Source organism: Homalodisca vitripennis, chromosome X, assembly GCF_021130785.1.
Source record: "Homalodisca vitripennis isolate AUS2020 chromosome X, UT_GWSS_2.1, whole genome shotgun sequence".
Taxonomy (NCBI): Eukaryota; Metazoa; Arthropoda; class Insecta; order Hemiptera; family Cicadellidae; genus Homalodisca; species Homalodisca vitripennis.
Window position 1 is genome coordinate 154,834,494 of NC_060215.1, and position 15,046 is coordinate 154,849,539.

At 36.3% G+C, this 15,046-nt stretch overlaps 1 protein-coding gene across 2 annotated transcripts in view; it reads right to left on the reverse strand.

Annotated features, from left to right (window-relative positions):
* Positions 1 to 4,132: 4,132 nt before the first annotated feature.
* Positions 4,133 to 15,046, reverse strand: part of LOC124370042 (ubiquitin carboxyl-terminal hydrolase 1) — a 70,282-nt gene continuing 59,368 nt past the window's right edge. For both annotated transcript variants that reach the window (XM_046828357.1, XM_046828359.1), the window contains exons 9-10: positions 10,460 to 10,663; positions 4,133 to 4,951 (exon numbers count right to left, since the gene is read on the reverse strand). In XM_046828357.1, the coding sequence (XP_046684313.1) occupies positions 4,693 to 4,951; positions 10,460 to 10,663 (463 nt within the window). In that variant the 3' untranslated portion in view covers positions 4,133 to 4,692. The remainder of the gene's footprint in view (positions 4,952 to 10,459; positions 10,664 to 15,046) is intronic.

Consider the following 15,046-nt stretch of genomic DNA (forward strand, 5'->3'; position numbering starts at 1 on the left):
AACCACCTAATATTCTAAAATTATAATTACAGTTATATTACTGACTAAACGCCAACTGCCAAAAGTCGTTTGGAAGTTCTTTGCGTAAATTAAAGTGACATTATCGTATTAATATTTGTTTGAATTTAGTATAAACCATAAATATTTTCTACAGAAAAGGTATACACTGTAAACCAATAATTCTGTAACATCTCGAAAGTTTGTAAACTCCAGAAAATAATAAAATAAAATAATCAAAATAGAATTAATTATGAAATCTCAAAAATTTTAATAATCAAGATAACTAAAGATTTAAAATTAAAAACTACACAAATAAGTATAACAAGTTTTTCAATAGTCACTAAAAAACTAGACTTTTTAATCAACAAATAAATCACAAAACAAACAATTTTAATCAACATGCATTATTTAGTGTTCAAAGGTAAAAATTAAGAATTCCTATAAAATTAACAATTAACCACCTGTACCTATGTTTCCTGAATCCTATTTTTAAGTGTGAAACAATAGAGCAATCATCTGACTACTGGCAAGACAGAAGTAAAAGGGCAAATAAAAATACAATAAATCATAACAAAATAATTCTTTGTTTTTTGAAATGAAAGGATTGTGAAGAAAACAGGATTTTTCTGGACATTTGCCATCATTCAGTGATACAAAAAAATCAGTTATACTACGTTTCGAGATCAGCAATCTGATCTCTTCTTCAGGTGGATAACTAACCTAACACATAACTACTAACTAGGTTAAAATAAACAAATCATACCAGAGTATTGTGACACACATAAATTAGGAAACACAATAAACATATTGTTCTGTCAACTACATGCACTCTATCTATAAAACATGGGCCACAATAGGTTTGCACTGAACGACCAACCACACAGAACTGATCAGAAGCCAATAGTAGTAAATGACGACCGTCACTGTAGAAACAATATGGTGGTAATAAAGGAAACAGGAGTGGGCCTTTTGGTTTATTCTAGATTGTGACTCCGCAGTGATTTATTAATCTCTAATCTGTTTGTTACTTTAGGTATCTTTGTTAATTCTTTTTTTAAGAATTAGCAACAAAAGCGGCCTAATTTCGACTGACAGTTGACTTGACTGACTGTGCTTGTAAGGCCTACTTTATATTCTTCTAATTTTTTCCGATAATCCCGGCACCTAAGGGATTTGCATAAACGCACATTTATCTCTATTTTGATTTACTGTCTCTGATTGATTCTTCTGGTTCGTTTGCACTTGTTTATAACTGATTGAGAGTATCCATTGTGTCCTAGACTCAATTCTTAAATTCTCTTTTGATCTATCTATATCTGAGCAAAGACTTCTTGCTCTATCAAATAATAAGTAATCATTCTTTTTTTGACAGATTTCTGACTGTTTGATTGATAATTTAAATATTTCCCTGTGTGTTTTCATTAGAAAAACCATTATTTTTTCCTTCCTGAGGGAAAAGGACAGTTTGTCCCCGCACTTAGTCCTAAAAGGACCTTTGCGCCTCCCTTACTTTAATTTTGTTCCCTCAAAGGCAGAGCGAGGCTTTTGCAAAAACCAATCAGATTTAAGGGCTCCTGTTCTCTAATGTCCTTGAGGCTGAGGAGATATGCTCCCAGGTATCTTTTCCGAGTCTCTACGATGGCAGGACAATCTAACCAAATGTGCTCCGCTAACTCCTCCTCCTCTCCACAGAGTCTACATTCTTTACTCTGACTAAGGCCTACCTTCATAAGGTGCTTCCTTAGAGGGCCATGTCCTGTCAACATGCCTAATATCAGTCTTATATCCTCCTTATTCTGGTCTATGAGAGCTGTCCACCCCTTAACGTAAGGAGAGATAAACAATTTGGATAGTCTTAATCCTGAGGCTCTACTCCAATTATTGTGTCTTGTCCTCTTTTCCCAATCTTTGGCCAGAGCTTTAATGTTGGAGAAGACTATCCCACAACCTGGCTCAGGCCCCACCAATGTGGATTCCGCTCCCTTTTTGGCGAGGATGTCTGCTTTTTTATTCCCATGAATAACTTCATGACCCGGTACCCAACCGAGTGTTACTCTGTTATTCATTGCCAGCTCTGCTAGAGCATTCCTGCATTCCCAGACCGCTTTTGAATCAAACGAACAGGTATCAAGTGGCTTCAGTGCAGCCTGACTATCAGAAAGTATTAGGTATGATAATCCTTTTGTCCTCATTTGTATGAGTCTTCTGGAACATGAGTCTACATGACCGCCTGAAAAACCGTGGCATGTCTTCCTAGGGGCACAGCCATGTCAACTCCAGGTCCGTGTATTCCGTATCCTGCCCTAGAGTCAAGGCGTGAACCATCAGAGAAAAACTTCAGGACTCCTTTTGTAGGGTAGGCCTCCTTTTTAATCCATTTCTCCCTACTTCCGATAGAGACCGTATATGATTTGCTTCGAAAAAAAAAACCATACTCTTATACACATACCTATCTCTTAATACACACACACATCCAAGAGAGAAGCTTGGTTTGGACTTTCACTTCCATTGAGAGTCATATGGAAGGAGTTATAATGTTTATGTTATCCCATAACTCACACTCAGCATGAGGAAAGTCAACGAAGGTATCACCCAGATATCTCTAACATGTTGGATACTTGTTTCATTGAAACAAAAGTATCCAATAAAATTAAGTGGAAAACAAAAAAACAGCCTAACCTTTACTAGGCAAAACAGTTTTATTCTTATAAAAAAGTAAAACTTAAATTCAAAATTAGTCTAATACTTTGGCAAGAAAAATAATGGTTTTCAGTCTACAAGATTAGATACAATTCTTGAACAAGTAATTTTCAATCTTCTTTCTACAAATATATACACTATCTACAAAAGTTTTTGAGTTGTTATGGTATTTCTCAAAACATCTTTCGAGGCATAGAGTTGGTGTTTCTGGACAAGCCTCACAGAAAAAATTTGAGTCTTTCCTCTCGCCATTTCTGTCACAAACTTGACATTGATTTTTACCTCTCTTTCCATTTGGTTGTAAATCTAGTTTTGTAGGTAAATGTCTTACATGATTTTCATGACTTCCTCACCATTATTTGCATCGCTGGATTCAGGGTAAGGTTGACGGGGTCAGATCTTTACCAGCTTTTCCAGTCAAAGAGGCAGGGGTGGAACACCCTTATGTCTAGGCTAGCAACAGTCCTTAACACTTAGGGAGCACAGTCATCTCCAGCAGTAGACTAGACAATCAATCTACCCTTGCACCCCAATATCTCGACAATTACGGTTAGTGTTGTGTCGCTTTTGGACATCGATATGGTTGCCCAGATTTAAGTGGCACATCGGTTTTTCTATACCCAGTGTAGGTTCAACTGGAAGGTATAAACCACCTAGAAGTGAACCCTCCAAGAGGTTTCTGTTATCTTTTCATTATTTGCTACTGAGTCAAGTATAAGAGTAGCTTTACCTTTATCGGCTGGAAAGATTTTGACTGTGTCGTCTTTGACATGGATCCACATGGCCTTTTTCTCCTCATTTGTCAAATCGGGCTATGTGGGAGGAATTTGCCTGAGTAAAAGACTGGCCTCGCAATGAAACCCGTCACTATGTTCCTCAGATAACTGTGCAACAGCCAACTCTATTCCAGGTACGAAATCCAGTCCCTTTACCGATTTTTGTGCCACAGAAAAGTTTAAACTCTTAGATAAAACTGATGATTCCCTTCATTGAGGAACTTTTTAGGAAAGGTTGATTACATTTTTATTATTGTCATCCCATATTCAAGTTGCAAACTTTAGGCCAATCAAATTCTTTAGACCTAATTTTCTCAAGGATAGAGATTTTCTTTTTCTTGTTTATTTTAGAAACTGTCTTACATATATTACGGATACTTTTGAGAAAGTTAATTACCTTTTCTTGCATTCAATACTATTTTTGAGGAGGCTTTTTTCATGATGATTATACACATTTTCTTCTTTAAGTAATGATTAAGATGGAAGACACAATTTTAAGGCTTTCCTACTTTGAAAAGGAATTTTTAGAGTTAACCACACAGACACAAGGTTTTCAACCTCATATTATGAAAACAAATTAAATGATTAGTGTGTTTAGTTAATAGAATGGTGAGTTCAGCTCCATTTCACTTTCCACTCTGAAATCTAACGCTGCCACAAACTTGACTCCTGGAATCTGGAGTTAAATATCCATATAAAGAGATCCAAAAATTTTGGTGACGAAGAAACTCAAAATGGAGCTGAATTCAACATCGTATTAAATCAACCCTATCCATCATAACTACGTTATGTGTGTTTAGTTAAATTAAGAGGCAAGTTCTTAAGATCTTTCATTTGTTAACTGGTTCCAGGTCCAAATCGTGAATCAACTCTTTGTTTGTTTTAGACGTTGGAAGGATTGTGAAGGAAACAAGATTTTTCAGGACATTTGCCATAGTTTAGTGATACAAAAAAATCACTATAATTCTTTACTAACTGTTTAACGAGGTTGTCGTTGATATTTGCTATTACCATTCTAAAGAGGAACACATAAAATTTATTGATAATTTAAAATAATTTAAAACATCGAATTTTAATTCCGGAGTCAAAAGACATTATTAATAGGCCATGTTAATATATACGCAGTTACTTTAACCTTATAATACAAAACTTAATAAAAACAACTGTGTCGGCACAACAACAGAGAGATATCATTATGTTAAGTATTCACTGGGACCTAAGGGATCCTACAGTAGAACAAGAGATAAGGGGTGAGAGCAGAATTCTTGACAGATTTAGGAGCCAGAATCTCCTCGAGTTGTTTGCGAGTGAGCGTCCGCACCGTCTCGTCATCGCACTCGAGCCACGTGGGTTCGTGAGCTGGGTCCAACTTGACGCCACAACAGTCTGCACTACGACAGGGTGAGAAGTACGGTCCACGCCCGTCCACGCCACTCAGCGTGTGTTGATACGACTGCTTTGAACTCTTGAAGAACCTGTATTGTAGGCAAATATTATAAACCTGATATATATAAAGCGTAATGATTTATATATACTAAATATGTTAATATAATGTTAAATATACTAAAGAAGTTACAATATATACTTCAAAACAATTGTTCAAACATTTCAATTTCAACATGCTACCTAAAAATATCCATATGGCAAGCGTTGTGCCAAATTTGGTCTGTAGAACCTTTCGGAAGTACTTCCTACAGTTGTTTGTAGATGGTGAATAAAAACATAAATGAATGATACACTGAATAAGCTATTATACTGATACAGAACTGTAAATCACTTTTCATAACGTGTGTGTTTGCATGCACACTTATATCTCTAACAAACAATGAATTTCCTTCTAAGGTGAAAATCCTGAATCGATTTCACAAAATATTAGTTTATGTACTTGTACCATTTACATTAGCTCTTCCTCCCAAACTGTACGAAGGCATTAAAGCTGCAGCTGTTGAAAAGGACTGTTGAAAAGATTGTTGAGCTGCATCAATAAGTAAAAATCACACATAGCAACAATGAGTCCATTTTGTAAATACCCTAAGAGAGGAATGTACAGACAGAGACTCCTGAAGAGTCAGTATAATGGGCAGGGACTCCTGGAGATCAGTATAATGAGCAGAGACTCCCGGGATTAGCATAACAGGCAGGGACTGCTGGGGAATCAGTATAACGGGCAGGGGTTCCTGGGAGTCAATATAATGGGCAGGGACCCATGGGGATCTGTATAATGAGCAGAGACTCCCGGGATTAACATAACAGGCAGGGACTGCTGGGGAATCAGTATAACGGGCAGGGACCCATGGGATCTGTATAATGAGCAGAGACTCCCGGGATTAGCATAACAGGCAGGGACTGCTGGGGAATCAGTATAACGGGCAGGGACCCATGGGATCTGTATAATGAGCAGAGACTCCCGGGATTAGCATAACAGGCAGGGACTGCTGGGGAATCAGTATAACGGGCAGGGGTTCCTGGGAGTCAATATAATGGGCAGGGACCCATGGGGATCTGTATAATGAGCAGAGACTCCCGGGATTAGCATAACAGGCAGGGACTGCTGGGGAATCAGTATAACGGGCAGGGGTTCCTGGGAGTCAATATAATGGGCAGGGACCCATGGGGATCTGTATAATGAGCAGTGACTCCCGGGATTAGCATAACAGGCAGGGACTGCTGGGGAATCAGTATAACGGGCAGGGGTTCCTGGGAGTCAATATAATGGGCAGGGACCCATGGGGATCTGTATAATGAGCAGAGACTCCCGGGATTAGCATAACAGGCAGGGACTGCTGGGGAATCAGTATAAACGGGCAGGGACCCATGGGATCTGTATAATGAGCAGAGACTCCCAGGATTAGCATAACAGGCAGGGACTGCTGGGGAATCAGTATAACGGGCAGGGACCCATGGGATCTGTATAATGAGCAGAGACTCCCGGGATTAGCATAACAGGCAGGGACTGCTGGGGAATCAGTATAACGGGCAGGGGTTCCTGGGAGTCAATATAATGGGCAGGGACCCATGGGGATCTGTATAATGGACAGGGATTCCTATGGATCAGTATAACAGACAGGCTCCTGGAGATGAGTGCGAAGAGCTCGTTCCTCATAAGATGCAGACAATATGAAAGTTCACAATCCTACTCCCATCAAATTGTTTGAGGCTCATGTTCTAGGAGTCCCTTGACAACAGAAAATGTCCAGGATGTGACAATGTTCCAGAAAGTCTTAGAGGTAACTAACTCCCAGATGTTGTCCCAATCAAAATTTTAAACTGTTTCCTACGGGGATCGTATATGTAGCTATCAGGAATATAACTTGCACTGATCAGTATGGGGTAGGGTAGTTGTTCTGGACTCCACTGTCATACTAGGCACAAATATTGCAGTTGGCCACCTCTTCAGCTAGGGACTTGTTGGTTAGTCACTATGGTTTCTACAATAGTCATTCCTACATGAGTCTTTCTCAAGAATCAAGAATGATTTATTGTTGTTCCACATGTCAATATATACGCTAGGCACATTTTAAATTTCCGTATAAAAAAAAAAAAGGAAGACCATCCCAATTGCAAGACATTTCCCGACTAAATGGGAAACTTCATCTACCATATCCTCTTGAAGGTAGAAAAGTGAAGAATTACGTCGTGTGTAGCAGCAGAGCACAAGGCGGCACCAGGAAAAGAGTGAAGTTTCATTGCAAAACTTGTGAAAATGAGCCCGGTCTTCACATCGGTGTTTGTTTTGAATAGTACCATTCAGCTCAGATATTTCAACAACAAGATGACAACTAGCCTGCAGTAAAATTTGTATTCGGAACAATAATAAGCAGTTAAATTTTATTTTTTATCATGTTACAATTATTTACTGTCACATTATTAATACTCATTGTAACTCATGTTAGTTTATAGAAATATAACATTTCCATTGTAATACTTTTCGACTACATTATTATTTACCTTTGGACCTTTAAATCCATTTAACTTTTTAAAAGGCACAGTATCAAGGACGCAGCGAAATAAGTCCGAGCTGGTGGGGACGCAACAATGAAATGGCTGCTGTGTGCACGAAGGTGCCATAGTGGACAGCACCGCTGCCCATCCGATCTGAGTGGACAGTACGCGCTAAAATAATACGAGCCTACGAGAAGCCATATTTGGTCAGCACTGCTGCCCATCCGAGCGGAAAGGGTTAATACAAATTGTTCCAATATTGTAGGGTAACTTATTAAACTTAATAAACCTAAGGCTGCTTGCCTGTATATTTTATTCTGCCATTTAAAGTTTTCAGACACACTTCTAGGAATGATATAGTTTAATAATTCACCAATCTTATGTCATTAAATTAATCTTTATCTTTATCGTGATATACTTTGGGTTGTGTAGACACTTTGGAAATATAAGTAGATTTTGCCTAGCAATTTTATTTAGACTCTCTGATCACCAGGTTGTCATGGTGAGGAATTCTTGTAAGAAGAATGCTGCTGTATGAGCTAATGGTGGATCATGTATACTGAGGTGGATGCCCCAACCTATGCGGCTATACGAGTGTATCACCACAGGTGATGTATTGAGTGAGTAGCAACAAGGCTTGACACTGACCTGTAAAAGTCATTGATGCCTGCAGATGCCGATAGATGGATATTCTTGGTTGGGCATGTTGGTGAAGTTATCACAGACCAGAATATTGAACTTGTACATTGAGGATGGTTCACTTGAGTTTAAAATTATTCTCTGCAAGTGAAATTCAAAGTAGTTCAGAGAAAGCAAGGGGCCTTGAAGTTGGGGTTATGATGAACTATTAGGCACTTATTTTGGAAGCAAATTAGTGAGGTAAGTGACAAAGGTGTCGAAATTATTGTTAAAGATACAATTATTTATGTCTAAGATCATCAAACTGAAAGTGTAAACTCACTGTCCTTATGCAACTGAAATCTGTGATCCACCAGAACAGTAAAATTTGGCTCATGTTATTTCTGTTGATATACTTGTGAATAACTTGGAATCACTCATTTGGGAAGAATAGAAGCTACATCACAGGCTTGTGGTTGTGGTAGTAGTGTTGGTAACAAGTCATCTAAGGCTCTTTTATAGCTAGACCAGTTTCAAAATTCATCCTTTTAAATATTACAATTTGGAAGCCCTTTTGAAACCTTAATGTGATGAAGGTTACCAAACTGTATTAGCAATATTTTTATTTTCTTCTACCTTGAATTTTTTAAGTTGCTACACATTTTAAACCCATTCTCTGTCCAATCAGTGGCTGAACACTCTGCGTTATTTTGTTTTTCTAGTTTCTAATGAAAAAAACATTGCCTTTTCTTGTAAAAGTGGTCCAGTTATCGAAGTTCCTCTTCGCCGCTCCTGCATAAACCAAAGCCATAACGCATCGTCAACCATCTCATTTGTTAGTTTTTTTATGTTCGTCGATTCGTCAAGACCTTTTCTGTTTCGATACTAGTGCAAAAATCCTGTAAGGATTTACGATTACGTCGCCAATCGTTGACAGTACTTTTCCCTACATTAAGTTCGTCACATATATTTTTCACTGATTCGCCTTTGTCAATTCGCTCGATCCCTTCGAGCTTTTCTTTTACATTTAAAACATTTCTTTTACGTTTTCTTTCACTCATTTTTTAAACTAAATAAAAGTATATAATCATTCAAACTGTTAGTTCATTTAACCCTCCATCAGGCGCTTAAAATTAGAAACACCATCACGGAGGCTCACGGAGGTTTCCTCCAGGTTAGCGAATAATGGATATCATAGTCGTTTTAAACTGTTTTTATTTGTTTAAATATTCATACTGATTTAATTACAATGTAATATATTCATTTTTAAAAATTAAATAAAAATTACTCTCTTATGTAATGAATTTTCCAAATAAGAAATTCAAAATCTTAAAAAATGTTATTGTATAGTAACATGATTTATTTTAAGGAATAATGCAATTAATTGTAAAAATGTTTAACCTACTGTAATAATATACGGAAATTAACTTAGTTTTTAACTTCTTACAAAAGCAACTTACTTCAATTCTTGAGATATTATACAATTGTAATGTCAATTATTACTCTAAAATAAAAATTTATTCTTTACTAAAAATTTTTTTAAACACTGCACAAAGTTTCAAAAACATTTTCCTTCTGGTTCTTATAACGACAATGTTCACTCCATAAACAGTACTGAAATGTTCTGGTACCTAGCACACGGATACTGTACTGACAAGTCTCTCGTCTTCATTCTTCATTTCACAAAATTCAAATAAAATATATTGTAAAACTTAAAAAGAAACCATCACAGGTCACACATTTAGGCGCACACGGATTATTACTCCATAAAAACTAAACACTATAAGGCTCTCACGGAGATTTCGTCCAAGCACTACAAACACAACATCGGGCGCTCACGGAGGAATCGTCCAGTCTCGCACAGAAGTAGACCTCATACTGACAGATTTTGACAAAGATAAGCGGGAGGCTATTGTTTCGCTTCCCCGAAAGATGCTCGTGAAGTACACTGCGGGAAACGACTGCCAACATCAGAAAAGTAGTACTATTTTTAATAATAAAAAATACACGGAGGAAAACTCCGTTTAGCGCCCGATGTAGGGTTAATAAAAACTGCACTCCTAAACACACTACAACACAACACTAAACTGCACAACTTAAAACTGTCAACTAACTCTATGTATGTACTGTATGTATCACGTTTGGAACCACCTGCTCAACTGAACAGGCATTGTCTAAACCGTTCCAAAAATAGCCGTTCGAGTTGTAACCGAAGTGTCCATGACTCATCGTTTGCTTTGTAGCCGGTTAAAGCGGCGGTCCGTTGAACCGAGGAAATGATCCACGGATTTGAAGTGTTGCATACAATCCCAACGAAGCCTGTTACGGACACACGGTGTGGTGTACAGCTACCTCAAAAAATACTTTGAAAATATCGGTATCGGATGATGCTACGGTCTCCCTAGTTTGAACTCATCAATCACCTGAGCAGCCCTCCTCCAGAATGTTTCTCAGATACGTTGTTGCTGGCTTGTTTCCCTGCGCCACCCGACAGTGATGCAGTTTTCCGCTTGTCTCGAGTGCAAGTGGCACAGTCGATGGCAGTGTCACGGCCGCAAACGTAAGCTACGTAGTGCCCGCTGGCCATGGTGGCACCCAGATGCATTATGACTCCGTACAGTTGGTACCTGCACACAAAACAGCTGTACATGGAACGTTCTACACCAGGAAATTTAATACAAACTGAAAGGAAACCAATGACCTTGATAGTTTGAATTTTACAAACCTGAATTATTTTACATTTCTCTAGATCCTAATAAGTAACATATTTAAAGTTAATATTAACTGTAAAAAATATTTTTTCCAAAATGTTATGATTTCAGTGAAAGAGAATTTTATTACATGTGCATTTACAGTTTTTAAGTTAAGCCTAATACAAGTAATGGTGACAATGTGCATAGTTATCAAATAGATTTTGATAGATCTTTAAGGTTCAGTATTACAGGATGTACCTGTATCATTTTAGGTAAATTAAGCATGATCAAATTCGTTAATTGGTCTAATAATGTGAGGGATGGAATGTGATTTATCTGTTATTTTCAATTCAATAATACATTGATTTATAATAACTTGTTTGTTTTTGTTTTGTGAAAACTCACAATTACTTAGGTAAATTCAAATATTAAAAGAGTATTTTTAATTTGATCCTAAAATTGTTTGTTAGTTTTACTAGTCAATTTCTGTAAAAATTATATGTCTACTTGTAACCACTCTCCAAAAGAAAAAATATAGAAAACAACAATAAGTCAAAATATTCCACTGGTGTTCTGCAATATATGCTAAGAATGAGAACAAACTTCATAAGCAAAATAAGATTAACGTCACAAATGAAATGACTGATGATAAATATCAGTCATGAACTGATTCCATTATTAAAATTGTGGTCTCAAATCAAATTTCTAATTTATTTGTTACTAAAAAATAAGAATATTATTATGTATCTATTACTTAAATATACAAAGAACCCTAATCTTACAAAAGAAGTGCACAAGTCTACTGGCTGGGTTACAGCCTAGAGACAGTTGTAGAGCTGCTTTTGTTTAACACTCAATTCTAACTGTAGTGTCACTGCAGACTTCTGTGCTGCAGACTTCACTCTTCCTCAACACCATTCTCCTCAGTAGAAAAGCCATCTTATATGGGAGCAAAGCTGTTCAACTGCCTGCCCGCTGATATAAAGTCTCAAGAAAATATTAAGACAACAATGAAGAACTTGCTTTTAAACACCCATTTTATTCAACAAATGAATTTTTATCTTGGAGAACTGTTGACATAAACCTAATGTGATAACTGAAACAACTAATTTGATTTTTTCTAATTATTTAATATTGTATCTTTGACGCTAATGTTATTCTCTATAAATTGTGCAAATAAAGTGTATTGTCTATTGCCAATCAGCTGTCATGTGAAAATAGAATTATTTGAAGATTCAGTGGATTTTAAATTCATCTTCAACATACCACTACTCGTTATATTGTGACTTTCCAAGCATATTGTTAGCACTTCTGTTGGTTTTAGTCATTATTTTGTAGTAAAACTACAACTATATCGGATTAGAATAAAAGGACCCGCAGTATTGAGAATCTTCGATACCTTAATACCACTAAACATTGAGGTAATGAGGCATTGATTGTGTATCGGAACTAACCCATCCTTAGTAAGTATCCACAACCTGAAATCTAGATCATCTATTTTTATATTTGCATAGTAAGAATAAGAATCAAACCCAAATTAAAAGACCTTACAATTTTCCCAGTTGTATGTGCTAGGCTTGTTTCTTTAACAAAAAAGCATTTAATAGTTGGATTCCTGATGCACATTGATTGAAATGACATGGTATTAAACTCACTCATTAGCCAACACATAAGAGATATACATATTGGCTACGTAGTTTCTAGCAGTATAATAAATGTCTATTGAAATTGCAAACTGAGTGAATACCGTTTCCAGTATCGTGATAAATACAACTACTTTATAAAAATTACAAAAACTGCTTTCAACACCTAATAAAATTATTTCTAAAAATTTAAGACACAATTGAAACTATAATTTCAGATTACAGAAAATATTATATCATATAAATGTGGTATTTTCCCACTTATAACGTTAAGCAATAATAATAATAAGTAATGATATCATGAATAACAACAGTTAATGAAAACAGGTAAAATGTCATGTATTTGAATTTTTAAAAAGAAAAGAAAACATTTGTGTTTGAAATAGTTACAATGATTAAACTGCGGCTTTATTACAACATTGCTTTCAAATTTATATTTGTAATGTTAAGGACTGTTTGTATGTGATATAATGGTGATTGTGTCATTAATGTAATCGGGATTGATTGACAACTTAGGGTTTTGTTAACAAAAACAGATACCACTAAAAACATATATAGGTTTTGTTAGGTCAGATAACATAAGCATGACGTTGAACATTCACGAGTTGAATAGCTTTAATTGTTTTTTTGTCTCTTGGTGTTTTTAATTCAAACCTTACACTGCCAATGAGCCAGAATAGGATAACAATGGGAATTGTTTACTCGATGGATATCAACTGTAGATAGTTGGTTTAAACAATAAACACAAGCAGGAGGATTTACTACCCGGGTAATTGTAACTGGAATTTTTAAGAACAGTATTGTTCTGTTGGAAACATTTTAATGTACTAATGTTTTTGTCAATTACACTTTATAGATATTAAGTATATAAGATGTATAGTATATAGATATACAGCGTGAGTTAAAAGTATGGATACACTTTGTTTAGTTTTTGATGGATTAAGATGGAGGGATGGAACTCGGGACACTTTTCTAGGAAATAGAAATGAACTTTTTAGTCACTGTTACAAATTTACCCATTTCCCCAAAATGAGATTTTGGTGAGGTGGCTCAAAATTTTTACATATAAAGACCCATTAAGTGACACCTCATTTGAAATGTCTTGATAAAACAGCAGTAGAAACTAGAGCTTCCAATCTCAACCCAGTAAAAAATTGCAGCTCATTGAAATTAATTAAAAATTAATGGAGGCAAAACATGAACATCCAGGTTGGTAGAATCTGATTGGTAGAATAAAAAAAACAGGTGATTTATTGTAGCTTGCACAGCTGGTGCAGTACACAAGAATGTAAGACATAGTTGAGTGGAGAGAGCCAGTAACATACTAAAGTAGGGACTGGGAATATATTATATACAGTATACATTTTATTGTAGCTTGCACAGCTGGTGCAATACACAAGAATGTAAGACATAGTTGAGTGGAGAGAGCCAGTAACATACTAAAGTAGGGACTGGGAATATATTATATACAGTATACATTTTATTGTAGCTTGCACAGCTGGTGCAGTACACAAGAATGTAAGACATAGCTGAGTGGAGAGAGCCAGTAACATACTAAAGTAGGGACTGGGAATATATTATATACAGTATACATTTTATTGTAGCTTGCACAGCTGGTGCAGTACACAAGAATGTAAGACATAGTTGAGTGGAGAGAGCCAGTAACATACTAAAGTAGGGACTGGGAATATATTATATACAGTATACATTTTATTGTAGCTTGCACAGCTGGTGCAGTACACAAGAATGTAAGACATAGTTGAGTGGAGAGAGCCAGTAACATACTAAAGTAGGGACTGGGAATATATTATATACAGTATACATTTTATTGTAGCTTGCACAGCTGGTGCAGTACACAAGAATATAAGACATAGTTGAGTGGAGAGAGCCAGTAACATACTAAAGTAGGGACTGGGAATATATTATATACAGTATACATTTTATTGTAGCTTGCACAGCTGGTGCAGTACACAAGAATGTAAGACATAGTTGAGTGGAGAGAGCCAGTAACATACTAAAGTAGGGACTGGGAATATATTATATACAGTATACATTTTATTGTAGCTTGCACAGCTGGTGCAGTACACAAGAATGTAAGACATAGTTGAGTGGAGAGAGCCAGTAACATACTAAAGTAGGGACTGGGAATATATTATATACAGTATACATTTTATTGTAGCTTGCACAGCTGGTGCAGTACACAAGAATGTAAGACATAGTTGAGTGGAGAGAGCCAGTAACATACTAAAGTAGGGACTGGGAATATATTATATACAGTATACATTTTATTGTAGCTTGCACAGCTGGTGCAGTACACAAGAATGTAAGACATAGTTGAGTGGAGAGAGCCAGTAACATACTAAAGTAGGGACTGGGAATATATTATATACAGTATACATTTTATTGTAGCTTGCACAGCTGGTGCAATACACAAGAATGTAAGACATAGTTGAGTGGAGAGAGCCAGTAACATACTAAAGTAGGGACTGGGAATATATTATATACAGTATACATTTTATTGTAGCTTGCACAGCTGGTGCAGTACACAAGAATGTAAGACATAGTTGAGTGGAGAGAGCCAGTAACATACTAAAGTAGGGACTGGGAATATATTATATACAGTATACATTTTATTGTAGCTTGCACAGCTGGTGCAGTACACAAGAATGTAAGA